At 45.0% G+C, this 27,853-nt stretch overlaps 3 protein-coding genes across 4 annotated transcripts in view; 2 read left to right on the plus strand and 1 right to left on the minus strand.

The window, feature by feature from the left end:
• The first annotated feature begins 585 nt into the window (after window positions 1–585).
• ccdc28a (coiled-coil domain containing 28A) lies at window positions 586–3,162 on the plus strand. Its single transcript, XM_062380977.1, has 6 exons — window positions 586–745; window positions 940–1,112; window positions 1,218–1,399; window positions 1,555–1,709; window positions 2,013–2,035; window positions 2,169–3,162. The coding sequence occupies exons 2-6, from the start codon at window positions 958–960 to the stop codon at window positions 2,221–2,223; spliced, it is 570 nt and encodes a 189-aa protein (XP_062236961.1). The 5' UTR covers window positions 586–745; window positions 940–957; the 3' UTR covers window positions 2,224–3,162.
• A 796-nt stretch (window positions 3,163–3,958) lies between these two features.
• On the plus strand, window positions 3,959–11,346 carry LOC133933720 (epithelial cell-transforming sequence 2 oncogene-like). Its single transcript, XM_062380905.1, has 21 exons — window positions 3,959–4,133; window positions 5,438–5,550; window positions 5,633–5,795; window positions 5,876–6,131; window positions 6,202–6,418; window positions 6,565–6,697; window positions 6,835–7,000; window positions 7,230–7,358; window positions 7,443–7,535; window positions 7,616–7,822; window positions 7,913–8,016; window positions 8,095–8,223; window positions 8,307–8,393; window positions 8,723–8,832; window positions 8,927–9,074; window positions 9,390–9,463; window positions 9,603–9,759; window positions 9,851–9,916; window positions 10,030–10,118; window positions 10,323–10,495; window positions 10,584–11,346. The coding sequence occupies exons 1-21, from the start codon at window positions 4,005–4,007 to the stop codon at window positions 10,715–10,717; spliced, it is 2,877 nt and encodes a 958-aa protein (XP_062236889.1). The 5' UTR covers window positions 3,959–4,004; the 3' UTR covers window positions 10,718–11,346.
• A 163-nt stretch (window positions 11,347–11,509) lies between these two features.
• Window positions 11,510–27,853, minus strand: part of filip1l (filamin A interacting protein 1-like) — a 58,387-nt gene continuing 42,043 nt past the window's right edge. Inside the window, exons 1-3 of one of the 2 annotated variants that reach the window (XM_062380907.1) lie at window positions 24,140–24,259; window positions 17,106–19,941; window positions 11,514–12,360 (exon numbers count right to left, since the gene is read on the minus strand). In XM_062380907.1, the coding sequence (XP_062236891.1) occupies window positions 12,130–12,360; window positions 17,106–19,826 (2,952 nt within the window). In that variant the 5' untranslated portion in view covers window positions 19,827–19,941; window positions 24,140–24,259 and the 3' untranslated portion in view covers window positions 11,514–12,129. Of the gene's footprint in view, window positions 12,361–17,105; window positions 19,942–24,139; window positions 24,260–27,853 lie in introns of those variants that run through there. The other variant, XM_062380906.1, reaches the window with a different exon arrangement.

The raw sequence follows: 27,853 nt of genomic DNA on the forward strand, positions 1-27,853 counted from the left end.
GGAACTTTCTATGCGGGGGGTTTTTGTGGAACTAAATTAAAGGAACACTCTGCAAAGGTTCTACTATATGGTTGGATATCTGCAATCTGAAGGAATCCACTCTACAGATCATTTTTTGTGGACCCACCAGAGAACCTTTTATTTTACCTTGAATAAAAAAAAAATACTAACTACTTTTGGAAACTAACACTTTAGTAGCAATTAAATGACACTTACTTAGAGCACTTTGTAGTATTGCTTTATTTTGAAGAATTTGTACTTTCTTGATTCTTGTCGTCCTTGGTATGTACCCTCGGGTTGAATGCATTCATTGTAAGTCGCTTTGGATAAAAGCGTCAGCTAAATGTAATGTAATGTAAAGTAATGTAACCTTCAGGGAACGATGTTCAGTTCCATTTCATGCTGCAGAGACCTCAGGAACACTACACAGACTAGATAATAAACAAATCATTCCGCAATAAATTAGAACCCTAATAGTATTTAAAATGTGTATTCTCATCCTAATCATTATCTAAATTTGAATGCTAAAAATAAACTAATCCGTGTGGATTTATATTTGGCCCTGATTGGCTGTGTTGGGTCACACCCACTAAAACAGGAAGTTCGCACTTTTAGTTTGAAGGCTAGTTAGCCAGCTAGCCTGCTGCTAGCTACACAGGGAGGTCGCAGTGATCCAGGGAATGTTTTAATCGCGTTGACAACCGGCCAGTGTCCCCGCTAACAGAGGTTTTAGTCGGATGCAACTGTGAGTAAATGTCTAAGTGACTGTTTGGTTGTGGTTTTTAACTTGTACGGGCCCCTGGAGTCTGAAGATTAGCCGACTAGCTAGCTGGGTAGCTGGGTGTGACGTTAGCCAGGCTGTCAGGTTCCAGTTTCAGTGGGATTAGCTGCAGGGCTCAGAGTAAAACCGTGTCATCTTCCCCGTGTCTCTCCCTCCAGGCACCGTAACATGAAGCCATGGAGGAGCGGAAGCTAAAGAGAAAAAGCCCCAGGACCTCCACCAGCACCGCGGCTCCGACCGGGGGCTCCGGCCGGAAGAGCAGCTCTTCCACCGGGGGAAGGCGCGTCGGCTCCGGCTTCAACGCTGGAACCAACCAGAAGAGCAAGAGGAGGTGGGAAGTGGATTTAACTCATGACAGCTTCATGCCATCTTGTTTACCTGTGGCAGGATTACAGAGCTGCTTCACAGGTGTAATTCCTGTGTTTCTGTTTTCCAGGGGAGTCCGAGACAAAGCCAGGTGTCAGGCGGGTTCGGGGACTAAACCGAATCCGAACCAGGGCCCAGGGGCACCGATCATCCAGCACTCCTTTCTGACGGATGTGTCGGACGTGCAGGAGATGGAGAAAGGCCTGCTCGGTCTCCTCAATGACTTCCACTCAGGGAAACTACAAGCATTTGGTACTTCACACAAGATCCACAATGTCAACCCGGCCATTAGAGGGATAGTTGGGACGATGTTTAGAAGTTACTGGATGTTAGGGACAGTAAAGTTCCAAACTAGACGGCAACATGACATCCTTTGACACCAGGTCTCCATGTTTCCTTCACCTCAGGCAACGAGTGCTCCATCGACCAGATGGAGCAGGTGAGGGAGATGCAGGAGAAGCTGGCCCGCTTGCACTTTGACCTCTATGGCGAGGTGGACGAGATGCCGGAGGACCAGAAGAAAACGGCCTCAGACACCAACATGGACAAGTTACTTCAGAATGTAAGGCAGCCGCGGCATTTATGAATGTTTGCAAAGCAGGCATTATTTAAAACATTTTAATAAACAGGACCACTATTGTGACGAAAATCCCCCACAGCACAGGTCGTGAACAGATTAGCTCTACTAATATGTGTCATGCAACATGCTGAGCTCTTTAAGTTGCATGATTCTCCTTAAAGCTGTTCATTGGTCGGGTGTTAGCTACTTAGAGTTTAGGAGTTTAGTGTTTTGCATGAATAACAGGAGAAAGTCTCAAATGTGAAATATTATGATCAAGATCCAAATGTGTTTTTGTCTTCACAGCTCGAGGAGCTGAGTTCTTCAATGTATCCTTTTGACATCAAGTCCTTCATTACTTCTTTATTTCATTTCAATCTTCATGTCCCCCCCCCCCCCCCCCCCCCCGTCTAATCCTGTGTTCCGTAAATAAGTGTTTATCCTTGACCCTGCGTTCTCCAGTCAGAAGCTGAATCTCGCCGATTCCCAAGAGATCCCGAGGACCGCCAGCATGTGACTTCCTCTCCTCTCGTCGTTTCTCAACATCATCTGATCGATTTGTATTATGCCACACACAGAGGAGGCGGAGTTAAAGCTGCTCACCAGCGTTCCCTGTCTGCACAGCGCGATGGATGTATCGTAAGATGTCCGAATAAGGATGCACCGACACCAACAGTGGCTTTGGTGCATCCCTATTGTGGCTTCTTGAAAGTCAAGTTGACGTCAGTTCCCTGGTTTCCTTTGCTAACCAAAGCGAAGCCGACGATTGGAATGGAACTTTTCCTTTTTTTTTAAACTCACTCTGCACTTTGTCACATATCTTGTCACAGGGGGGAGTCGTGTCTGTCATGTCACTCACTCATCACCCCGTCGATACATGTTTGAACGTAGAACCTAAAACAACATAGAACCTGAAACCCAAGTGTGGGTCTGATCTGTGAGATTATAAAAAGTTTAATATGTCGTAGTCGAATTGTTAAAATCAGCCAAAAATAACGTTGACGGGAGAAACTTTACTAAATTTCCAGTCTGTGATATTTGCATTTGATTTCTTGCTACATCGTGAGTGGCCTGATTTCACCTCCAGCATGCTGCTCGCTCAGTGTTGAACATTTTTGCACATATCCATGCAACATGCTTAGCCCACTCATCGGGGTTGTGTGGGTCGGACACTATAGGAGACGGATTAATCCAAATGTCGACAGCACACCCAGGCCTTAACATTTTGATTTAATCTTGTTTGCCTTGTCTAACCTGTTGATAGACCGCGTAGGTTCCGATTCTGATGATGTAATCATTTTTTATGCTGCTTTTTGATTGTAAATTCAACTTCATTCTTTCACATCATATTTTAACCAGTGTTGGGGGGGGGGGGGGGGTGTTTGAAGGGTTTTACTGTTTTAACTGTTTGCTGGATTTAGCTTTTATGGACTTGTTAATAAATGTGATGTCTGACTCTTTTGGCTCCGGTGTTTTAAATCTGAATATTGTCTGAATAATATCCTGAAAACTTCCAGACTGAAGTAGAATAATGACTCCTCCTGGTTTGTTTTTTTCTCCTCTTAGTTATTTCTATCAAGGTCTGGTCTTAATTTAATTTAATGTTACATGAATACGATCTTAAAAACCCTGAAATGATTATTGATTACTGTAGATACCCTATTAAAGTAAAAAACAATTTTGGAATATAATTTCTTGAGGCTAAAATCTGTTGCTGATGGAACTGTACTTTTTTTTGCATTTAAGTTGTAAATGTAATAAATCATCCACCAATCAAATATAATTTATGAATAGTTTTAATGATCGTCTCAATAACGCCTCTGGGGAATTTCTTCAAATTTGGTACAAACATTCACTGGGACTCAAAGATGACATGATTAGACTGGAGGTCAAAGGTCAAGACTGACCTCACAAACCCTTATCTCAGGAATGCATCTGAAATAAATGGATAATTATAAAGTGCATTGACTTAAACAAAATAATTCCACAGGGCTTGATTCTTTAGGGAACCTCGGGATATATGAGTGACTTGAGCTCATGTTGACAACCTGCTGTTTGTGTTGTGCTCGTTCACGTGCGGTTGGGTGATAGGAAGCAATGAGCTGTCAAGGAATGTGCTCATCCTTGTGTTGACGCGTCTCTAAGGTAACTGGAGCCGCACACTGGCAGCAGGTCGGTGGGTAATCTCTCCCCAGAGAGGAGCCGGGTCTGCCAGTATAAACTGGAAAGTTCAGTGGGTCACACTGGTTTGAGATCGAAGCGGGGGTCTTTCTCACCAGGTGAAGCCTCGGCTCGCACATGGAGACGGATCTGAAAAGGACTGCAGAGGCGGTGAAGCGGTGGCAGCTCAGCGGGACGGACGGCCTCCGCTCCGGGACCAGCTTCAGCACCTGGACCCCGCTGGGCAACAAGCGGAGCAACGCACAGGTCAGGGGAACCGACAGCGACCACAGACACCACTGACACTTAACAGAATCAACTTCAAATCATAATAGAGTCATGCTTATTCAGCCACCAGATGGCAGACACGGACAGATCATGGCCTCGTGCGTCACACTAATAAAACTGCGTCCTTTGGGAGCAGAGGAACAAAATGTAAACTTCCTGAAGTCCATTTATATTTATTTAAAATCTTTAAAACAACGTGAACACATTGCGTGCTGTGCTGTTTGGTGAATCCAACGTCTCCACCACGAGAAAACAATTGCGTTTGCTTAATTGGCACATTTGGAACATGTGCGTAAAACTGGTGCGTAAACGTCGCCTCTCTGCCTCCAGTGGAATCTAACGCGGAGGTAAATGCACTGTTTTATACTGAAAATCAACTTGACGCCTTATTGTTTTTCCCTTATGTGCAAAAGTGACTTAAATTTGCCTTTAGTTACATGCAACTTGTGTGAATGATGCTATTTATTTACCTCCTGTCATTCCTCAGTAGTCAGTGTGTTTACACTCAAACAAGCAATTTCTAAAACCTACCCCCAATGTAAATTACACACATGCAAACTATCTACATTTATTCTTATTAAAAAAAAATATCCTTGAGGGATCTTGTCAGAGTTTAGGCCCGGTAGTGACCTCAATCTGTAAGTAATGGATGTGAATAAATCAGTAATGTGTGGTGGCTCATTTAGAAGGACTGATATTACTAACTTTTACCTTTATGTAAAGATAAGATCATTTTTAAGGTAAGTTGTAGCTTTATTGATCCTCAAAATAAACACAGCAGCACAAAAGAGTAGCAGCACGAGGGGTAAATGTTGAAATAGTAATAGAAAACTCAATCTAGAAGAAATAAAATACAAGTAGATATACTATATGCAATATTAGACTGTCCTGCACATAAAGATAAAAGCTGTGTGATTGTGCAGTTTGTCCAAATTCTTTATTTCATCTGTTTATGGTTGTTAATCACTATTGTTTGTTGCAGACAGGAAGCACTTCTGCTTGTAGTTCTGACTGCAGTTTAAATTCTTACTAAACGCATATTTCAATACAAGCAGCCCATAGATACGTATGTGTAGTTAAAAAGTAAAGCCAGACTTGACCCAATTTGATTTTTTTAGCCGTTATCACACAATTCATCACTTTTTTTTAGTTTGCAATAAGTAAATGGCGTTTTGCCGGGCCGGTGTTCTCTGTCATCGTTCTGGAAGCCAGCTTGTAGCCTTTGGCAAAGCGTCCAGACTCTGTTCGCTGACGTTTTATCACTGTCCCCGGTTTTCTCGCAGTTATTCGAGGAGAGAGTGAACCTGGTGGTGCACTGGTTTGACCTGTGGACCGACAAACAGAGGAAACACCTGCTGCACTCCCTGCTCACACGCTGCACCAAGACACAGCTCACGTAAGCTCATTCCTGACCCCCACCCTCACACCTCCGATTGAATGGTGTTTAATAAAGGAAAATTCTCTCATATTCCGAGCAGGTACTGCAGGGACTTACTGAAGGAGACTGTTCCTGTGACTCATGCAGACTTCACGGCGGTCCTTCCGCGGTTTCTGTCCCTGTATGTGTTGTCGTTCCTGTCCCCTCGTGACCTCTGCTCCGCCGCCCAAGTCAGCTGGCACTGGAGGGTCCTGGCCGAACAGGTGAGAAGCCAAAAATAAAAATAAATCTATTCGAATTGAAGTTGAGAGCCACTGAGCACGTCTCTCCTCCCTCTCCTCAGGACTGTATCTGGACCAGCCGATGCACCCGGAAGGGCTGGTTCCTGCCCTACGCTCCCGGAGAGAAGGAGTATGGAGCGTGGAGGAACCACTACGTCTCCTGCGTCTCCACACTGGACTGGCTCACGCCGCGGGAGGCGGCTGAGCAGTACGGCACCTTGAACCAGCAAAGTGAAGGGATGACCGTGGATGAGGAGGAGAGGACGAAGGAGAGGAGGATCAGGGATATGATCAGAGCAAAGCTTCAGGAGGAGAAGAGTAAGTGGCAGATGAAACAACAAGGTTTTCATGCTCTCCACCAAGTAGCTTACATCTGTGATATTTGCAGGACTGTCTATGAGAACCAGGAAAGCATGGGGCACCCTCACAAAGCAAATAAGAGGTGGAAGTACCCAGATGTGGAGGCCTGACTCTGGGATAACTTCCAATTCCTGGCCTTCCCTTTCCTGGCATCCAAACACTGTTGACTCTTCCAGCCTCTGTCTTAGCAGGGACGGGGCTCAGTCCATGAGCCTGGAGGGACTTCAGGCCTCCACTTCATTCAGGTGATCATCCACAACGGTTTCCCTATGATGACGTAAATCAGAGGGTTCAGCAGGAACATTTGGCAACTGAAGCCGAACTTGAGAAGAAAATCTAATGCCTTACTTCATGATTCATTGTTAAAATCAAACCATTTATCCCCTTTTAGCGGAAGGCCAAACAAAGCCTGTGGAGCACTGTCCTCCTTCACCCACAGTCCTGTCCAACAACACACAGTCTCGCCCACCTACCCCCACACAACTTCCTTATTTCTGATCTCCGACAGAGTTCCTGCTTATGAGGTAAGTGGAAAGTACGGAAAAGAGTCTCATCAGAATGTCGTCGCCAAGCCCCATCTCTGCATGATATGGAAAAGAAGGGGAAATCACTGTAGTTGTAGAAAACAACTCCCTTCTTTTCCTCCCCATGCTGAACTCAGTTGGTGCTGAGTGGTGTGAAGGCAGGAGTGACTGGGATCTTGTACGACCACAGAGGGACCCTCTCAGCTCTGCTAACCCAGGTGGAGAGGGCCCTATCTGGGCAGAGAGTTCAGAGGCTGGGCCTGCTCGCTCCAGGAGGAACGGAGGAAGTCTGTCTGCTTCAAAGTGAGAATGAATTATCCCGTGTATCTTTATGTGTGGGCACACCGCAGAGGTTTGTTCCAGTCCAACGTCAATGCTAGAAGTTTATCTCCCAGGATACGGTGAAACACATCTGCTGCAACCATTTCACGGCTTATTTTATTTTGAAACGAGAGAAACATGGTTATTCTCATCTTTTGACTTAAGATCTTTTTTCAGTTTTTGAATCCTTGTTTTACCTTCGATCCTCCAGGTTACACCCTGTCAGATAGGACCTTACCCAACCCCGACCATAGAGGATTCTGGGAAAAACTGTGCGTCTTGGTGGCACCAACTGTAGACGGGGGAGGAATCGACATCTTCTCCCCACTGGCTGCATCTGGTAGGAAGATGTTGGGACACATATACTACTAAGTAATTAATATTTCTGCTTTAAGTCATATTTCCTGATTTCCTGTTCCTACAGCATCCGGAGTGGCACTCATCCAAACTCTCTCAACTCTTACTGGTTTGGAGGTTCGGGCCCCGATGGGTTTTGCGACCGGAAGTTTCCAGAACAGTGAGTCGCTCGTTTGAATCTTTTGTGAATATTGCTTTTAACCTTTCTTCTTTCAAACACCGCCTTTCCCCCTCTTCTAGTTCTGAGTGAGTGGTCACACAGCGGCGTGTGTGCCGGGGCGTCGAACCAGCGACCGGCCGCCCCAGCGCTCCACTATGTGACGGAGAGTGTTCTGGAGGGCTGGTGCCGACAGGCCGGGTGGATGGAGGAGGCCCTGGGGGTGCTGAGGGTCGACCTGGGGCCACAGCTGCAGCAGGTCAGCCTCCAGGCCAGGGGCCGGGCTCTGGGTGGGTGTCACGCGCATGCAGAATCGAACACACGCACACAGAGCTTGTTGAAACACACGTCCGGTAAGAATCTTGAGATATTGTTTCTAGGTCATTTTCTGTGGGAGAAGATCTGCCTGGAGGAGCTCTCTGTGTCTCAGGATCTAAGTGAGGCTCTGACTGAGGGACTCGCCGCTCTCACCCGACAGGAAGAGGTGGGGACGACATTAACCTCAGATCCCAGCCTATCAGTCCAAGGGTCTCATTTCACATTTCTGCTCTTGCTCCTCCAGACCAGACCCTTGGAGTTTCTCGCCGCTTTTTTCACGAGGTGCAGTGAGGTGAAGGAGAAAGGAGGGAGTCCTCCAGAGGACGAGTGGAGGGCTGAAGGAGCAGACCGATCAGCACCGGAGCTACCACAAGTGTGTCCACTTTAAATGTGTCCACCCAGAGACTGGTTGAAGCAGCACACTTGATCTTTACAGCTCCTTGTTTTGTCTTTCAGACCGGGTTAGATTGGAGAGGTGTGGCTGCCAGAGAGCTGCACCACAGCGAGGGTCTTTATCTGGGGAGACTGGGCGCTGTGCTCAAGGTAAATCCTCCTGAAGTTTCAATCAGGCCATGTGCTGATGATATCTGACTTCAGAGGCTGTTGTTTCAGGTGCTCTCCTTCCTCAGAAACCGGTTGAATATCAGGTCATGCAGCTGCTAATAAAAGATAGGAACTCATCCTTTCAACAATCTACGAGGAGTTCAGAGAATTCCAGGTGTTTGAGATATCAGATGAATCACGGTTCTGCAGGTGCATGACCTATTTCCCCCCCACTTTTTATCAGAATGTGAATCCACCCACCCAGGAAGTGTTGTTTGTCAATTTAGGGGAAGACTAGTAATAAGTATTGACCCTGCTGTGTGCCACAGGTGTACCAGGAGCCTCTCGCTGCAGCTCTGAACTCCAACAGAGCCATTCTCAGCTTCGCCGACATCCAGATTATCCTCAGCCCTGTCGCGCACATACTGGAGCTCAACAGGTACACACACACACACACACACACCAGTGGGGCACAGTCTCATTCGTGTCCCTGTGTGTGGACGTGACACCATCGGCGTGTGTGTTTGTTACAGAGTGTTTCTGGGAGATCTCCAGGCGAGGCTGCAGCAGTGGGGGGCCGAGCAGTGTGTTGGAGACGTGTTCTTGAAGCTCTGCTCAGGTCTCCGAGTCTACACCAACTACCTGAACAACTACACCACGGCCCTGAGCACCATCGACAAGGTGAAACCGAGGCATTTGTCTAAGGTCATCACTCGGGATTCAAATTATCTCCACCCTATAAAACCACATTTAAATCCACCAAAGCGGATGTGTTAATTAAACACGCTCATACATATCAGTCCCATATATATGCCTGATTTGCTTTTCATACAAGATCCACAAATTATTCCCAAGTTTCATGAAAGTACATTCAGTAGTTTTCTGTAATGTAACCTTCTTGTAGGTAATCGAGGTATCAACTTGAGGTTATGCTTAATAAAAAATGTCAGCTTTGTGTTTTTCCTCTTTCTTCTTCTGTGTGTGTGTCTGTCTCAGTGCAGGGAGACAAAACCGGCCTTTCGGGCTTTCCTGAAGAGAACGGACAGAACTCTTGCAACCCACATGCTGAGGTAACCACACACATACATATGCATATATATATATCTTAAATCATGTACTTGTTTCCAGTCGTTATCCACATCTGACCAAAAACACGCCTGTAAACGTGTGGCTGTGTGTGTTTTTGTGTGTGTTTTTGTGCGTGTGAAGCCTCCAGGAGCTGCTGCTGTGTCCAGTGTGGAGAACACATGAGTACGTGACTCTGCTTCAAGCTCTGTCTTTAAACACACCACCCGGCCACCCTGACCACACACACATCTCGTCTGCCCTCAGCACGATGCGACGCTACAGGGACTTCACTCAAAAGGTACAGTGCCCAAACATGTCACACAAATGCTCTTGTACAAATCTTTGCCCATTGCAATAATCGCACAAATGTTCTTTTCTCACCGTCTCAGTTGAAGCGTAACTCGGAGAGAGACAGACTGCTGGAAGAAACACAGCAGAGGATCCAAGGCTGTCCGGTGAAAAACTCCAGCTCCCTCTCTCTCCGTTTTATTTTCTTCCTCACACGTAAAAACCCAAAACTGAACTTGTGTTAATTTGTCATGAATCTGTCGTGTGTTCACGTGTGCAGAACCTCAGTGAAGGAAACAGGCAGCTGCTGATAACTCAGGATGCTGCTCTGCTCCGGAGTCCAGACGAGCAGATTCCAGACTCTCTCAGGTAACAACCCGAAAGATTTCTGTTGGTTATGATTAAAATATTATTTTTGATGAGAATAAGACATTTTTCAAACTAACTGAACAAGTGTCTGTTCTTAAAGTAGATAAATGATTTTATTTGATTAAGCTAGATAGATTTTCTTTAGTTAATATGCTTGATGTCATGTAGTCATCCTGTGTGTTTTGTGTGTATATGTCTGATCAGGGCCTACGAGCACGTGTCAGACGTCGGCCTCTTCCTGTTCAATGACGCTCTGGTGCTGACGCGGCGAAATGTGCATCACACACCGTTCGCGCTGAGTCACCGGAGCACTCACACCTTCCTGGCGTCCGTGGCCCTCACCAGCCTGGCTGTCAGAGAGATCTCACACTCGCGCTGTACGTTTGGTTTCCGAAGGAAGAACATTTCAATAATGTCACGATTATAATATATTGTTTTTTGATGAATTGATGTCCCTCCCTGCAGACGTTAGCCACGCCTTCGTCCTGGATGGTCCTCGTCGGTCGTGGGTCTGCGCCACAGAGAGCGGTGAGGAGAGGGACCACTTCCTGTCTGTGCTGCGTTCGGCCGTCAGCGCCACTCTGACCCCACGTCAGTGACACACGGAGGTTTGGACACCACACCACCACTGGTTTCAAAAAAGAACTGGAAAGCCTCAACAGATAATAGTTTCATATCGCTAGAAACCCACAATGCCCTTGCTACCTCGTTGTATGGCAGATTCTGAATGTCTTAGTATATCTATCACTGAGTATTTCCACACTGAATAATGCGATTTTCATAAGTTAACATAAGAATATGTTTGAAGTATTTGGAAAGTATTTTATCACTACTCCATCCTGCTGATTTATTGGCACAGTATTACAGTTCATTGTCAGACTGCAAAATCTAGAATACAGTATATCAATCATAGCATGATGGATGCTGCTCATCATAATGTTTACTCTCCTGCACTGTGAACCTGGTATAGCTTGAACTGCTGCAGTGGTTTTGTTAGTTGTAGTTGTTTTACTAAGAAGAGAATCGCCCTCTGTGAAAACCCATCGCCCTCGATGTCCTTGATATCTTTTAATTTGTCTGGAGATGACGCTGCTCCAAAGACAATTCTAATATCACATAAATCATTTCACTTATAAATGACTACCCCTATAATATCTTTAAATAATAGCACTTGTCACTGTCTCTCATTGCAACACTTATATGTCCGACAATATACACTAGTGTCAGTGTGAATAAAGATACATGTAAAGATGTTTTCCTTTGACTTTCACTGAATATGCATGCTTTTCATTATTTTAGGCCTTTTATAGGATCATCATTTAAATTTGGGGCTCCACTGTAATAGAGTTACATGTCGACTCAGAGACATTTCTCTTGTTCAAGGTATAAAAAGTCTTTATTGATAACCAAAAATAACACAAATGTCACATTCGAGAGATGATCACTATCAAGAAGCCGCGTTACAACACATTCGTTTTACACCTATGTACATTATTGCCACTTATTCTTAAAAAATATGTGTTCCTTCTTTAGAAATGGATAAATGACTGTTTCATGATCTGTATCTAAGGTGGAAACAAATACTTACAGTATAAATTAACCTTAATTTTTACCAACAATACATCACACTGGGTGCTCTAATATTCAGTTTCATTCCACTTTTAGTACAGTGACACACCAAAAGCTGTGTTTGTAAATAACTAAACTTGTTTATTTAAATGAATCTACATCGGAACTACTTTCTACAGATGTTTGTTCTATCAGCGTGTGCACAGAGACAATAAACAGCTGCACGTTGTGGTTTGCAGAGCACCACAGATGAGGATTGGGGTTATAGAGTTGCAGATTAATTAAAATTAAAAGACTTTTAGACTAAAGCAGTTCTTTTTTCTTTTGCAGGTAGTTTCGAAGCAAAATCCCTCATTTTAGGTTGAAGTTGCCGTGAGGTTGTTTTTAGTGAAAGTGAAATATACTGTAAGCTGACTCTTGCAGTATTAGAGAAGCATTGATGTCACAGTTTGCGGTTCACGAGATTGGGGTTGTTGTTGTTGTTGTTGTTGTTGTGTGCTGCCGGCATGTGTGTGTGCTGCTCTCTCCCCGTGGTGACTTGTGCGTTTGGCGGCTGACTCTTGCTCTGCGCTACCGGGTTTGCCGCCGAGCCGCCGGTCCCCTTCTGGGAGCTGTAGCTTCTGGGTTTGGGGATCCTCGTAGGTCCGGATCGTCGGAATGCTTCAGGAGGGATCTGTGGGGGAAGAAATGAGGAAGAGTCAGACGAAGAGGAGCGTGGCTTTAGAAGACTGCAGGGTTTCCTGAATACAGCAAAGAAATAGATCAGAGTGATTGTGATTTGGACTTTCTATAGAAAAGGCTGGGATGTTTTCACTTGCTAAATCAGGATTGTTGCAATACTGATTATGACCACTAGATGGTGTAAAATCACAATATATGGAAATTAGGGTTAGGGTTAGGTTTACTGATGCAAAATAAAGCAATGTTATGTAAAACCATAATTTTGTACTTCTTTATGATTAAATATTTGTATTGGAATTCTGTAATTGCACTGTAAGATTAAACTGTTAACCAGTATCCCCACTGAAAAGGTGGCTGTGGAAATGCATGACAGTTCGTACAGGTTCCATGTAAATATACTTTATTAACTGCAGGAAATACTTAAATAAGAGATAAAAATCCAATAAGGCGAAACTTGGCGCATTAAGTCGAAAAATCAGTACGAAGAACATATACCTGAACATATTGACGTACATTTAGTAAATCATAGTGTATTTTTCACTATTTTCTGTTATGTTTTAGACAAAATAAAAAATTATAAATCAAGAAAAGAGTCTTAGTTGTCCAGTACACACATTCACTGCATGGAAACTCCTAATGGAGGGATTCTTAAAATTGCTTCCTATTAACGAAAAAACCTATTTGGACTGTTGTAGCCCCAGTTCATTTTAACAATAATAATAATAACAGTGCAGGTTTCTTAGGAACCAGTGCTTCTCTGTTTTCGCAGCAAACACGAAAAGGGAAATGTGACGGGAGACCTCCGCATTTCTCAGATTCTTAAACCACGCACTGCTTCGCTTGCCGTGCAATCAGGTTTCAATCAGCGTGTTTACATGCGCAGCAGGATGCCAGGACACTGAGGTACATCTCTTTTTTGGATTGCTGCGTGGACAATAGGGACCATATCCTGTTTACAGTAACTCTGATAAGATGTTTCCACAGTTAGGAGAAGCCTCGGCGGCGGCTCACACAACGTGCGCTCGTGTTTACTTCTCGCAAATTCATGAGCAAGATTCTGTGATTTCTATAAACAGCTCGTACGAGCAATTATCCAAAGTGCTCTGTGCGTGTAACCACACGAGCTGTCATCAGGAGTTTTGCCTTTTTCAGAGAACCCTCTCGTTTCTATCTTCCCTAGATGTTCATGACTAATGTTTAAGAAGATGTAAAACTCCTGAGCGTCCAGACAAATGAACAGTCAGATGTCTGAGTCTGCTCCAGAGACTCAATCCCTCAGACGGTAGTCACCGGGGAATTATCCTCTTCCAAGTTGCCACTGGCAAATGATTTACTTTTTCAATCACATCATCACGGCTTGACTCTTTGTTTGTCTCAGAAGGTAATTGCATTTTTTCAAAAGACGCCCTCGTTTGATTCAAAGTCCCTGCAGCATTTAGAGATACTCTATCTGTTTGCCTCATTCCTATTTGAGGATTCTCTACGTCTGAGTCCAAGTGAGTGTTTCCAGTGTTTCCATGGGTTTCATCACGTAACTGACTTCATTCCCAGCAACCATCCTCTCTCTCTCTCTCTCTCTCTCTCTCTCTCTCTGTCTCTCTCTCTCTCTCTCTCCAACTGGGGAATGTTCATGTGGATCTTGAGGTTTTTTGAGAATTAACAAAAATCCGCAGTGAACTATGTCCTTAAATATTCATCCAGGGTATGAATTTCAGAATAAGTAGGGCCTTCGCTTCAGCAGAGCTAATGGGCCAGAAAATCGCTACGGGCTCCACGTCATGGGAGTGTTGTTGATTTAACGTGGAAAGAAAAAAAAAAGCCTTAATGTGCAGCTTTGTTCTCTCATATATCAGCGGTGCAGCGGGAGTTCAGCTAAGTGCTTCCTCTGCCCGGCGCTCTGTAACACCGGCTGCTGCCACAGCAACCAAACACGAGGTTTGTTGTGGTGCTCATGCAGCAGTGGGAGAGGAGACGTTCACAGCGTCCACACACACACACACACACACAGACACACACACACACACACACACACACACACACACAGACACACACACACACACACACACACAGACACACGCAGGCCTTTTGTTGAGAGAGTGCCCCCACACCACTGTTTGTTCTCCTCCTCCGGTTTATTGTGCCCGTCAGTCAAGGTGAGGAAACCCCCCCTCGCCTGCAGAGCGGCACACACCTCGCCTTTCTGGCATGCGGTTTGCTAATAAGGTTTAGATGTTGGTTTAAATTGACCTCAGCATGTGCTTTTTTGATATTTTATCCCCCCCCCCCCTCACATGAATGAGTGTAATACCGCCTAGGTCCCAGCCAACAGAAGCAAGAACCACTCTATGCCTCTCAATGAAAGGGCCCCTCTGGCTTCCAGGCGGGTCACCAGATACTCGTGCTATCTGCCTGGCGTGGACGCCGTGCACAGATCTGTCCTCTTTGGCCGAACCCAGTATGAGCCCAGTCCATGAATCGACTAAGTGTCAAAGTGAGTCAGGGGGCGATTGAGGTCACAGACAGCGATTCCAGCTGCTGGACGCTTTCTGGAGTCGTGATTCAATGAATAGCATCTTGTTTAGCCCCTGCATCATTTCACCGGTGCCCAGACGGGTTCGGATCCGGTTTCTCCAGCTGTGCTCCTTCCCACTCGTTCAATTAAATGCTTGATTTAATAATTTTTCTCTTTGTCACACCGGCTTGTGTGTGTTTGTGTGTTCGGGTTGCGTTTGCCACTTTCCTGCAACAGTTGTCTCCCTCCATCTAAATGACCCTGAGGATTTGGTGATACTTTACAGGGTATTAACATAAACTCACCTGTCTAGTTGTTGTCTATTGAAGAAGGTCATGTGACGTCTAATTCAAGCTCATCTATTTTTTATGATTTTTGTGGAAAATGTTTGAATTTAGGAAATTTAGGAATTTTTTTTGAGTGGCTTATCTCAAATCTGCCTTTTACCCTGGAGGAGCTTTGGACAGATATTAATCAGGTGAGCTGAACTGATCAGTTTTGAAGTTTCAAGCAAAGAATTCATAGTATGTGTCGTATTTATCTATAAGTTACAGTACACATTAAACCATCTCAGTGGCTTTGAACTATCATAGTTAATGTGAACACTTGATAATTATATACTAATACTCTTATTAAGATCTACATTCTTGCTTTTATTCACATCTACCTAAAGAAAAATTCAGATTTGGTCTTTTTCCCTGAGATGTTCTGTTTCGCTATGGATTGAGTCATGACACGGATGAGCGGAAACCATCCCACATCCTCTCCCATGTCCTCTCTCATCTCTCCGTCCGCGCGTCATCTGGTTCTGGCCTTAAGTGCCGTCCGAAATTCAGGCACATTGCACGTATATGTGGTGACTTTTCCACTGTGCGCGCTTCAAACCACACGTTGAGGGATGTTTACACGCGGAGGAACATTTCGTAAGTTCGAGTGGTGATGAATTTCAAAGAACGTGATTCATGGGAGAAAGAGAAAGAAAACAGTCGCTTCAGGTTACAGCCCAGTGGCTCACGAGCTTAGTGAGACTTTCTGCCGAACGCCCACTGAGGTCAAGTTATCAACAAATTCATAAATGTTTCAAGTTCAATGTGTGCGTCCTGGGGGAGCAATTGTGAAATATGGAGTATTATTTTCTGGATTTCATAAGAACGATGTGATTTTTGGAGTAGTCCCTCTTGTTGAGTGAATGTGAGAAAGCATAATCATAAATACAAAAAACTGTCATTGAGAACCAAAGATCTATTTGTATCAATTTGTTAAGCAGCGAACAACTTTTACACTCTTGTGCATTCAGTTATGAACACAATGCATAGAATTTATTTGTGTCAGCTTTAAATGCAACAGCACCACCCTCAGGTTTAAAGGTTTGAGCCGTGTCGCCACTGTATCATTAAGTCGAGCTTCGAGTTCACATCTCGCTGGTTTTCATTCCCGGTCACTGGGTTTATGTGCGAGAGAAGAAAACAATGACATCAGCCTATGATTGTGACTCAAGCAAGCAAACACATGTGAGAATCCCAGGATCTCAAATTTTTTTGTCGTCTGGTAAAGTACGAGCACAACTCTTTTTTACTCTTTGGTATTAATTAATTTGATGACCCATAAATACACTGGATTTAAATCTCAGGTGTTAAAAAACACAAAAGGTTACCGTGCATGCACCAAAAGAAATCAAGTCAAACAACCCATTTCAATCTAATTGCATTGTCCTCCGATTAATTTATTTTTTTATTTTACACAATCAAAACATGCTGGATTTTGTGAATAAATGAAATTGGCAAGCATGGATGTCAAACTCAAACATAAACAACATGGTTTTTGCACACTTTAATTCTCAGAAAGGTCAAAACAAAAGATTCATTATGCACTATGTGTTATGTGAAGTATAAAAAACTGGTATGATACATCAGTGTGAATAGTCAGACTATATGGCACATTGGCCATTGAGTACAATACAGTAAGTGCACATAAGTTAAAACCCTGGTGTCGTGTCAGAGTGGGTTCAAATGATATTGTTCTCTCATGCAGGCAAACAATTGAAAAAAATGAAAACATTCAAACCTTAGTCAAAGCTCATAAATCAAGTAAAACAGACGTGTAAATGCATCAGGGTGTAGAGGTGGGGGTTTAACTGGAACTGGATTTCATGGGCGTGGTTCAAACAAAGGATGGGATGGAGGGCTCGGGGGGGTGTTATCAGGTCAGTGGTAGACATTACTTACTGTAATCTGTGCTGGCCTTTGGATTGGGGTGGACGTGGGCTTAATCATGATGCTACTTGTGATTTTGCTGGGGCCTTTGGCGGCGGGAGTGCTGCAGTTGGCGAGCACCTGAGTCCTTTGCTCCTGGAGTCCGGGCGCATGGCACGGACTCAGCGTCCGTGTCGGGGTGCTGATGCTCTGGATGAAGGGGCTGCCGAGGTGAATGTGGATTTTGTTGTCCTCCGTGGTGATGACGTTGGGCCCCGAGCTGTTGGACCTCTGGACCTGCCAGCTGCTCTGCCTCTCCGGGGTCACGCGGAACACGGCTTGCCCTCCGACGACCTCCACCGGCTCAGCGGAGAGGGAGCGCTCCGGGGTGCCGGTTGTGACGGACACGATCTGTATCGGTGACAGGGCTCTGTCCGGTGTGACGGAGCCACAAGAGTCTGGGGTCATTGCTCTGGAGTACGTGGCCATGGCGAAAGGCGAGAGGGCCCTATCCGGTGAACACAGCTCGTCGGACAGTGGGGAACCTTTGGATTTTGTTGTTGGGGAGATTGATTTAGCGGTAGGGGATAAGGAAGCATTCTGGATGATGGTGATTCTCTGCTTGGGTGGACCTCCACTTGTGGGTATGACGGCGGTGCTGGTGAATGACGGGGTGTTTTCCGCGGTTGGGCTGGTGATCTCCAGCGTGGCTGTGTTGTGTCCGTGGTCAGGAGTCACTTTAATGTGCAGAGGCTGCCCGGGACTGTGGGTCAGCAAGACATCTCCGGGCTGGACGTGATTGCCGTTCTGCCGCGGCGGCGCTTTGCCATTCGCCTGATGCGGGGAGTCTTTGCTTGTCAGGAATGGGACTCGTGCTCTTCTCATGTTGTTGTTCAGGTTATTCACGTTATTGATGAGCGAGGGGCTGCATTTGGACAGCTGAAGCGCGTTGCTGTAGTTTTCATTATCTTCCGGCTCGCTCTCGTCATACAGTTTGCCGTTCACCACGGCGCGCTCCAGCGGGGCCGCCGTCTTGCAGTTGGGAGACATGAGGTCGAGGGGCTCTGTCTGAACTTCCTTGGTGGCAACGTGGAGGTCTGAAAAGCGTCTCCCGTTCATGCCGGGCCGGAGACTTTTGCTGAATCGCCTGTATCTTTCGAGCTCTCGAGTGAGCGTCTCCATTTCTCTGGCCAGCTCTTTGTTTCTGACCTCCTGCTGGGTCAGCTTTCTTTGCAGTGACGAGTGGTCAGTTTTCATGCGGCAAATCGACTCCTCTGTCCCCATGTATTCGTGTATCTTCTCCTTCAAGGCTGACACCTCCCTGCTCAGGTGGCTGGACTTTGCCTCCTCCTCCTTCAAGCGCTTGTAAAGAACATGCTCTTGGTTGCACTCTTCCTTTTCAGCCAGTTGATACTGGGAAAGTTCTTTTCTGGATATTTCCAGCTCCTCCATCAAGGCCTTTGCCTTCTCTTCTTCGTTGTTGAGTCTTTTCTCCAGTGATTCACACTCCTCTGTTTTTAATGAATCGCCCTCGACCACCTTCATGTCCTTCAATTTGCGTCTGAGGCGTTCCACCTCCTGCGTCAAATCCTGAACTTTGTTGTCCTCCTGGTGGAAGCGGTTAGCAATAGGTGTTTTGATTTGCTCCTCTTTAGCTTTGCTCCTCAGGTATTCCCTTTCTTTGGTCTCCATGGATTGCATCCGTTTCCTCATCATGTTGATCTTTGAATCCAAATCCAAGCTTTTTTCCTCCTCCAGCCTCAACTTTGCCCTCAAGTCGTCCCTTTCCTTTGTCGCACTGCACATTTTCTGCTCCAGCTCAGCCTTTGACCTCAGTGCTTTCTTACTCTCCTCAATGAGCTTTTCGGTGACTGACGTCACCTTGTCCTGCTCAGCCTGAAGTTTGCCGGTGCTGTTCTGGACCTTGCTCTCCATTTGCTTGATCTTCTCCGCCATAGCTTTCCTCTCATCCACCAGCATGACTGTCAAAGTCTTTAACTTGGTCAGATCTTCCTTCAGTGTCAGCTCAGCTTTTCCAAGTTGGGTTTCAGCTGCTTCCAGCTCATTGACCCTGACCTTCAAGATTTCCAGCTCACTGGTCATCGTCTTTGACACTGTCCTCTCCTTCTCCAGGTTACTTTTGAGCGAGCCGCACTCTTGTTTGCTTTTGCTGAACGCGTCCTCTAATTTCTCCAAGTCCATAATCCTGTGGTTCAGTTTATCGACCTCCGCCTTCAGACTTCGGCTTTGATTGGCCTCTTTCTCCAGTTTCTTGTTGAGGTCCCGGCAGTGGTCCTCCATCCTGATCAGCTCCTCATCCTTTCCCTCCATTTCCAGGACCCTCTTACGTAGTTCTTCGAGCTCAGACATGAGGCTGGAGTTTCCACAGTCGCCGCGGCTAATTTTATCCCTGAGCTCCTGCAGTTCCTCCTCGGCCCGGCGCAGGGTCTTGTTGGTCTCCTCAAGCTCGTCAAGCTGCCGGCTGAGAGTCGACATTTTCTGGCGCAGCTGCCGGCTTTGGGCATCCTCGCTGGTCAATTTGGCGGTCATGGTCTCTTGCTCCAGGTGGTATCGACAAGCTTGGTCACGCAGCTCAGACTCCAAGCGAAAGACCTTTTGCTCCTCTTCCTGCAGCCGGGCATTAGCTGAGCTCAGCTCCTCCTGGGCCTGAGAGGCGCTGGCACTTAAATCTTGGACTTTGGCCGTTTGTTGATTCAGCTGCTCGGTGAGACGCTGCTGTTCATCCACAACCATCAACGCAAACGACTTGAGTTTTGTCAGCTCTTCCTTCAGGCTTGTGAGCTTTGTGTCGCTCTCCTCGTCCTTCCGTTCTTGGTAGGCCTTCTCCTGGTCAATTAACAGCTTCAACCTGTAAGAACAGACAAAAAACAGAGCAAACGTGAAGTTTTCAGTTGCAATTTCTCAGTTTTTACTACACACTTTCAAGTTAGTTAAATCATTGTGAAACTAATGTTGTCAGGGCTTTCGTTTTTGACTATATGAAAGGTGCTCGCCAATTGGGTCACCTCCAAGTAATGGCACATCATAAACACTGTTATTCTCCCTGCCTTTCTGAGGATGACTTAAGGTTTTTATGTCATGGAAAATTTAACACATCATAAAATACCAGAAGTACTTGAACTCTCTTGAGGTTGGTACATTTTTTTGTTTGTCGCCAACTTATTCTTACACGGTTTGGAAACCTTAGCTGCAGATGTTGAATATTCAGCCTTGAGTTTAACAATCAGGGACTTTCTAAAAGTTTCCATCAGGGGTGCACCAAAGGACCTGTTCAATCCACTGGGAGATTTGGAGAAAAGACGAAGTTGTGACAAGTTGTTAATATGAGTGACCGGGCTGGATTTTGATAAATCAGCGGCAATTGTTTTTATCAAACATATTCCCGTCATTTACTATGTATTCAAGAAGTTAGCACATTCATAAACTGCTGATTAAAAACGTGTCGAAGAGAGGAAACGCTCAAGACATTGCGCAATAAGCAACATAACTGATAAATTAGAATTACAAAAACCCAATAGAAGTCTGGTAAAAATCAAGGTGACAGTTCTGGCGTGTTTGATTTATTTTTCCGTGAATAATTGCGTGTGTACACGAAAAATCCACACGGGGTGAAACAAATGATGTCGAGGTCCATTACACATGTGCCATTAGGCGGAGGTGCAGCGCTGTGAGTGCGGTGTGTCGCCGGGGTCAGGGCGTCTGGCCCTATGCATGTTGTACAGTACCGGGACCAGAGTCTCCTCAGCCCAGGGGGGGGAGGGATGTTATGACTGCTATGTGTGCAGCTGCCAGGCATTTCCACACAGATGGCCCACTGGCACGGAACAATCCTTTAATGAAGGGGTTCCTCTACTACCAGCCCTCCTCCCCACTACCAAAAGAAACCCACCACCACCGCCACCTACCCTCCCCGTTTTTTTTTCTTCGTATACATTAGAAGGAATTCCCCCTGCTTCCAAAGGCAATTACACTCCCACAGAGTTTATACTGAAGTGTACACACACACACACACAAAGAGAAACGCACACAATCTCAGGCATCGCTCCATCCACGTGCACCCGGGGGTTTTGGGCCATGATGTAAGTTGTGGTAGGGCGGGTCACTTCTGAGCAGTGGAGTGTGTGTGTCGTTTCTTTCTTCAGTAGCTGCTAAAGGGTGGGAGTGGGCTGGGGGGGGGGACATGTAACTGGATCCATGTGTCGTACATGAACACTCGACCATACAGAACACTCAATAAAATATTATAAGGATGTGCGTTATAATTGAGAGTTCATTATTCGTGTGGTCGGGGTGGATTAGGACACGTTGGGGTGTTTTGAGGGCCATGTTTCACGAAGCAAATAAACTGTCATTATACAGAATTTTTTTTAAAGCTGCTCCCTGCTTAAAAGGAAAAGTCTGAAAGATGTGTCATTCAGCCAGAGTGTATCGGATAAGTTAAATGCTTTCACTTTACGGTTTAGTAATACAGAATACATTCAATTAATAATGAATAAGTCTATTGTAAGGATTTTTCTTTTAAGCAGAGTGTAAAAGTTACGTACTTCCACTTTTGGTATTTTGCGTATTCTATGCTTGTAATTTGTGTACTTTTCAAAAAACTACTCAAGTAAGTTTTTGAATGCTCTACTTTGACTTGAAACTCTATTTCTAAAAGATCTGAGTCCCTTTTTTATCCACCTCTGACATTTTGTGTTAACACCGCTGCCTGCCCAACATTTTAATCATTACAGTTTTCAATCAAACCCCAATTCCACCGAGAGCTTGCTCCACTTGAAGGTCTGTGAATATTCCAGCTGCTCTGACTTTTCTCTGTCTGGCCTTTGTGGATTTACAGTTCCCCCTTGACTGTGAAGAAATGCTGATAACATATTTTAATCATCAAGTGTGTAAAGGACGTGATTCAAGGAAATATGAGTGTATAGAGTTATCTAGGAACGTGCCTGTGTGGAAAAAAAAATCTTTCCTTGGGTGGATATTTAGAAACAGTGAGTTAGACTCTTACAAAACCAGCAGACATCTCCCTCTTGGACCAGCCTGTCGCCTGTAATCACTGTTTATTCAATCCCTTATCTCAGACCCTGCTGTTTTTCTGGTGATGTCATCCGCCCAATTCGAAACAGAAATGTGCTTTGCTCGCTGGTGGGACTGGAAACTTTGTGTATCTCACTGTATGTACACAAGGCCTCTTTACACTAATAAAGACAAGTCCTGTCAGAGGAAACTGCTTGTAACACTCGAAGCCACATCTGAGGAGGACTTGAGAGCCCAGGGGGATAATGGACGGAGTGAAAAAAACGTAATGAGTAATAATAGCTCGACTGACCAGCCCTTTCAATCTAATGCACGTCGGTCGGAGCAGCTGCCACATGCATTGAGGGAGCGCGTAAATAATCCAGCTGATCTATCCAGCATTTGTCCACATTTCCGTCCCCGTCATGTTTTATCTCGGCCTTTCATGCGGAGGTCCGCACACATTGAAAGAACATTATTTTTTGGGGAGAAATACACTGCAAAGCCGGTGAGGGAACGGGTTAATGGCACCTGACCACCCACTGTGCAGCCCGTCCAGCCTTTTGCAAGAGGCACCAATTTGTAAACACCCGGTTTCCCGTGAAAGCTGACGCACGACCGCCATTGCTGGTCGTTAATGTTTCAGGGAAAAACGGGTCACGCCGAGTGATTTGGTGGAGCTGGGTGCTAAAGCGGACGGCTTAACTTTACACTACTGTTTCTGGCTTTGTTGCAAATATCCTCTTGACTCTCTCTCTCGCGTGCACGTGGGCATCCCTCGCTTTACCCGAAGCTGGAAACTCCGGCTCACCCGCCACGCGACGCTGTGTTACATGTTCCGTATGTCAAGGCCGCTGTGCCATTTCCCGACCGCAGGTGATGAGGTTATACATGTTAGAGAGTGATGTGTCCTGTGCGCGCACACAGGACCACATCAGGTTTTTAACAGGAGACTGGTGCACGGCTGGCTGAATGCCCTCCTGTGTGACAGAGCTTGGAGGGAGGACACTGATTAATGCGGTGGATTTAAAGTCCACACGGGCTGAGTGATTTGCCCCCAGAGTGCAATCTGCATGTGTAAAATACGGAGCAGTGATATTTATGAACTTCCTGGTGGTGGCATTACAGTCAATGTAGTGGTGTGTTACCAGGAGGCCAGATTTAACCGTCCTCAAAGAGTGTTTTAATAAGCTGCTAACTTACACCCCCCCCCCCCCCCCATTCAGTATTTTAATGCCACAGAGAATTTTCTATTATTAAAACACAAGTGCGCTTTTGTAATAAGTTCATTTCCAGAGATGACTCTTAATTTAAATTATATAACCGCAGTTAGTGTAATTAACCTCCATGCGAGCTGTGACAATTATGTAAGAGTGAGTCAGGTTTTCTGTATCTTCTCTAAAAACAAGGATTTCTGAGTTGGTTTGTTCACCCACAGTCTCACAGGAGAGAAAAGATCTGGATTCATCAAACCAGTATGAGTCGTCAGATGTCTCTAATAAATTAAAAAGCCAAATACCTCCTGGTTTTTTGGCGAAAATACAATGAACTACACGTTTCATTGTACATCATACAATCATCCTTGCATGAGGATCAAGTCGTCTCTATCTTCCCGTTCTATCATTTTGACAAATTCCCAAAGTGACAAAGTTAACTTTCCTCCAGGATACAGATTTAATCCTCAACAGTGACTTCCTCCGTCTCTAAATAATGAATCAAGTATAGGAACATTTAACTAAAGGATATAAAAATCATATTAAATTAAGTTTCTGCTGAAGTTGTATTTTTAGAATTTAAATACCTTCAGTTACATTATTTAATGTTGTCTTTTGGGAAAACATAATTTTAGAGTTAAAAAGTGTCTTTAATTGACACTTAATACATTACAACCTTTTGACACTAGAGCACCAGCGTGAAATGATGCTCCCCTGAACATCTCTAGGTTTCCGAGCCAATCAGTATTTTTTTTTTTAAGTTTAAAAAGTTTTCCTCCAACAGCTGCTGAGGTTTGAGTGAATGTCTATTGTGCCTACCTGCGCCAGAGGCTTCCCCAGTTCCACTGCCATAAGCTCCGTATGCTGCCGCACAACACCCGACCCTCAACTCTTCCTCTGTGTGCGAGTCCCGCTCTCTTAGTAGCTGTAATGTGGGCATTCCTACAGTCAGACCAAACAATAAGGGATGTGCTCCCTGCCTATGGACCATTACATCATCAACATGCCCTTATAAGGAGTTTTGCATTGCCCAGGCTCGCAAGAAGGGGGTGTGCTTGCTCGTATGTGTGTAAGCTCGCGGTGTGTTCATGTGCAAGCGCGTCCCCCCTGAAGTAACTTTTTAACTGGAGGATGTGGCAGGGATGAGGGGAAAGGGTTTCTCCTTGACGTCTGTAACGTGTGAAATATCTGGCCGGTCTGTCACTCGCTCCGGAGTCAGGGAAGTAGGTGAGGAGAGACGAGGAGTTCGAGTTACACCGTTTCCTTCTGGCTCTTGTCAACTCGAGTCACTTGTTCAGCCGGGGAGGCAGGAGAAAGAAAAAAAGAAAAGCTCGCAAACGTTAATTCTTTGTAAAATTGAGTCCAACGCTGAAGAACAAGCATGACATCTATCTTTTAAAAAAAATGGGAAATGTATATTCACGGCCCACACCTAATGGATCCCCTGACATTTAGGTTTTCACTGAAATGGGTTTGTTGCTGATTGAAATCACAGAATGACAGTAGGCTCTCACTTCTCACTTTTGCCAGCACCGCTAACAAATGGTTCAGAAACCCAAGGCAGAAAAACGTCTTGGACCCAGACGCCAATGTGTCCCTCTGACAAGTGCTTTTTATTCTCTCAACGTGTGTCCTCCAAATATTTCCACCATTTATATCATTATAATATAAGTACAGAAAGGCAAAGTACTCCAAACGCAGACTGGCCAAATTTAATAAATAATAATAATTGGAGTATTAGTTTGACATTTTGGGGAAAGAAACAGCTTTATGGTTCAAATTATAAAATGAAATATCACAGCCCGATACATCAAGTACTCAAAGAAGCAGACTGGCCAATTTAAAGGTATTATAGTGCATGATAAATTCTTATTTTATTAGAGGAATAATTACACATTTAGGGGGAAGGAACAGCATTATGGGTAATGGTAGGTGGATTTTTGTTACCTGTTAACATTCTCCATGGTCGAGCACTGCGTTTAAAGATATTAAATATATTAAATGAAATGCATTCTGAGCAAATACCATGATACAAGTATATAAAGTGAATACTCAATGGCCAATTTCATGTAATTATTACTTTCTCTTTGCTTCTCTTTCTTCATTTTTAAAACCTCCATTAAACAGCAAAATCTCCACAAAACTACACTTGAATAAACCACTTTGCTTCTTTTTCAGTCAGGGGAACGTTGGGAGAATACCTGAGGCGGGTGTTGGGCAATCAAACATCCTACCTGTGGCTTCGAGCTAATGGCTCCACAAACACAACACTGGATTGCAATCGCAGGCTAAGCCAGCGCGCATTTCTCTTTATCAGTGGCGCATTGTCCGGCGCACAATGCCTCAGTCTTTACTCTCATTATCAGATCGCTCTTATCCGACTCACACATTTCACATTTAAAGTGTCAACATCATGTGTGTCCCCCCCAATCGTCATTAGGTGTTTGTGTTCCTGTTAGATAAAGTCCAAAAATTCCAGATTCAACAATAAGATTTCAGTTTAAACAGGAGATGGGTTTTTGATGAGTTTCTTTCAAATCAGTGTTTTCTGTAACCATGTGCTCCGGGCTGGGCACTGCAGTTATAAATGGTCCCAGCAGTGTAATGGGATAAAAGCGAGACTCTTCCTGCCTCCTGCCCGCTAAATAAAATATGTCATGGCTTCAAAATGGCTGAGGTCACCATTGCCAAAAGGTAGAGGGAAGCGGAAAACATATCGTACATATAAGTTCAACGCGTAAATGTGGATTAAACAAGTGGTCCATCAGTGGGCGGCATCCAATCGGACCTCATGGCCTCTTCTGAACAATGCTGCAGAAAGTCTGTGGTCGTGTCCTTTTGTTCCGTCGGTAATTTTCATGCTTTAAAAGTTGTAACCTGAGTTAGAATAATGACAGGAACGAGGCTGATGTGTTCATATTGGGTCACCTTGAAGTACGCAAGCATCTAGAAAACCATCTTCCCCAACAAACTCGTTTTAACCACCGAAAAATGTGAAACAGAAATCCCCCCGTCTTTTTTGCGAAAGATTAATTCGCTGTCTTCTGAACCCGCTGACGGACGCCAGCGTGCACACTGTGACATGACGTCTGCTGGTCCAGCGTCAGACGGAGCACAGCTCCAGCGGGAGCCAGACACAACTCCCAAATTCCTAAAAAGAAGTAAACCGAAAACATGTGTTGTGCTGACCACGTCGAGAGAAAAGGAGTAATGATAACAATTAATCACAGATCTCAGACCAGTCGGTGGCGACGGGCGCCGGAGGCCGATGAATGTATCGCTGTGCGGCGCTAGAAGCCAAACACAGCATTTGTTTTTGGTCAGGAACTCAACATGATGCTGGAGCAAACACAACAAATGGGATTTATTTTGGAGAATACTGCAGGTCCTAAACTTGTTATTGAAAATTCACCAGTAGCGGGAGGTGTGCGAATTACTTGTCACTGGAGGTCTGGTAGGGCCTTCCATGTTTGAGAGTTGTGATTTAATAATAATAATGCTTTAAGACTTATTTGAATTACTTCTTTGTTTTGTAATGATTTGGGTTGGATTTCAGATTCGGTCATTACCACAAACCCACTATTTGGAGCTTCCTGTGCTCTGTGTGCTGCTGTGTCCTTGGCCGGAGGCTATGGAGTGATACAAGTAACCAATCAGACCCTACAGCCCGGCGGTGGCATCATAATCAACCAATAAGTGCAATTCTTCGTGTTCTGGGCACGTAATGCGACAATCGATTTGTGGCTGATTTGCTTCGGAATCCATTTTGTAGGCAAAGTTTTCCAAGATACAAAGGAACAATCTCAAAGGGAGACAAACAAAGCTGGGTCCAAATTCACCCACTCATTTACTAACCCCTACTTTAGGGACGATAGAGTGAGGTCATCTGCAAAGGAAAAAAACTGTTTCGAACACATCTCCCACAGTAAATGTTTATTTTACACTTAGAATTCATTCTTTTAGGTAAAAAACTGGTTGAATGACTATGTTTACATTTAGTAATAAACTTTTTTGCCGCAATTTGTGCTTTGATGCGCTGCCCTGCTCGTATTTACATCTTTTTATCGAACGGTTCCTGCTACTCTGTCCTGTCTCCGCTGCGAGTGCAATGCATGATGGGATATGTCGCTCGGGTGGTGACCATCAGCTGTACACTACTTTTCACAATGCATTGTGAGAAACAATGAGTGCACTATATGGGGTATAGAAAATGGCATTAAACATTCGGGCTGCATTACCAAATAGCAGCCTCACCCCTATAATGGAATATATAATGGTTAGAGGCTGAAGGAATGGGAGCACAACCAGAGGGCCATGGTCGGGCTTCCTGCTGCGCCTGAGTCGCTACTCTGTCTCACAAACCAAATCCTGAGTCCACTTGAAAGTACGACAGAACTCAAAAGCTCCTTTAAAGAATCACAGTGAGTCTTTAGCCACAAGGCTGTGCATGGAGAATTGGCCGACTGAAATGGACACTAGGGTTAGGGTTAGGGTAAGGCAGGATTGATTGCAGGCAATTTAAAAGCGCAGTAT

The sequence above is a fragment of the Platichthys flesus genome, chromosome 22, assembly GCF_949316205.1.
Source record: "Platichthys flesus chromosome 22, fPlaFle2.1, whole genome shotgun sequence".
NCBI classification, from domain to species: Eukaryota; Metazoa; Chordata; class Actinopteri; order Pleuronectiformes; family Pleuronectidae; genus Platichthys; species Platichthys flesus.

Bases quoted from the DNA above. Each gene is read 5' to 3' on its own strand.
- ccdc28a (XM_062380977.1), top strand. From the start codon at position 958: ATGGAGGAGCGGAAGCTAAAGAGAAAAAGCCCCAGGACCTCCACCAGC. The intron at 1,113-1,217 runs GTGGGAAGTGGA...TCTGTTTTCCAG, and splicing joins AACCAGAAGAGCAAGAGGAG to GGGAGTCCGAGACAAAGCCA. The intron at 1,710-2,012 runs GTAAGGCAGCCG...TTGTCTTCACAG, and splicing joins TGGACAAGTTACTTCAGAAT to CTCGAGGAGCTGAGTTCTTC.
- LOC133933720 (XM_062380905.1), top strand. From the start codon at position 4,005: ATGGAGACGGATCTGAAAAGGACTGCAGAGGCGGTGAAGCGGTGGCAG. The intron at 5,796-5,875 runs GTGAGAAGCCAA...CCCTCTCCTCAG, and splicing joins GGAGGGTCCTGGCCGAACAG to GACTGTATCTGGACCAGCCG. The intron at 10,119-10,322 runs GTAACAACCCGA...ATGTCTGATCAG, and splicing joins CAGATTCCAGACTCTCTCAG to GGCCTACGAGCACGTGTCAG.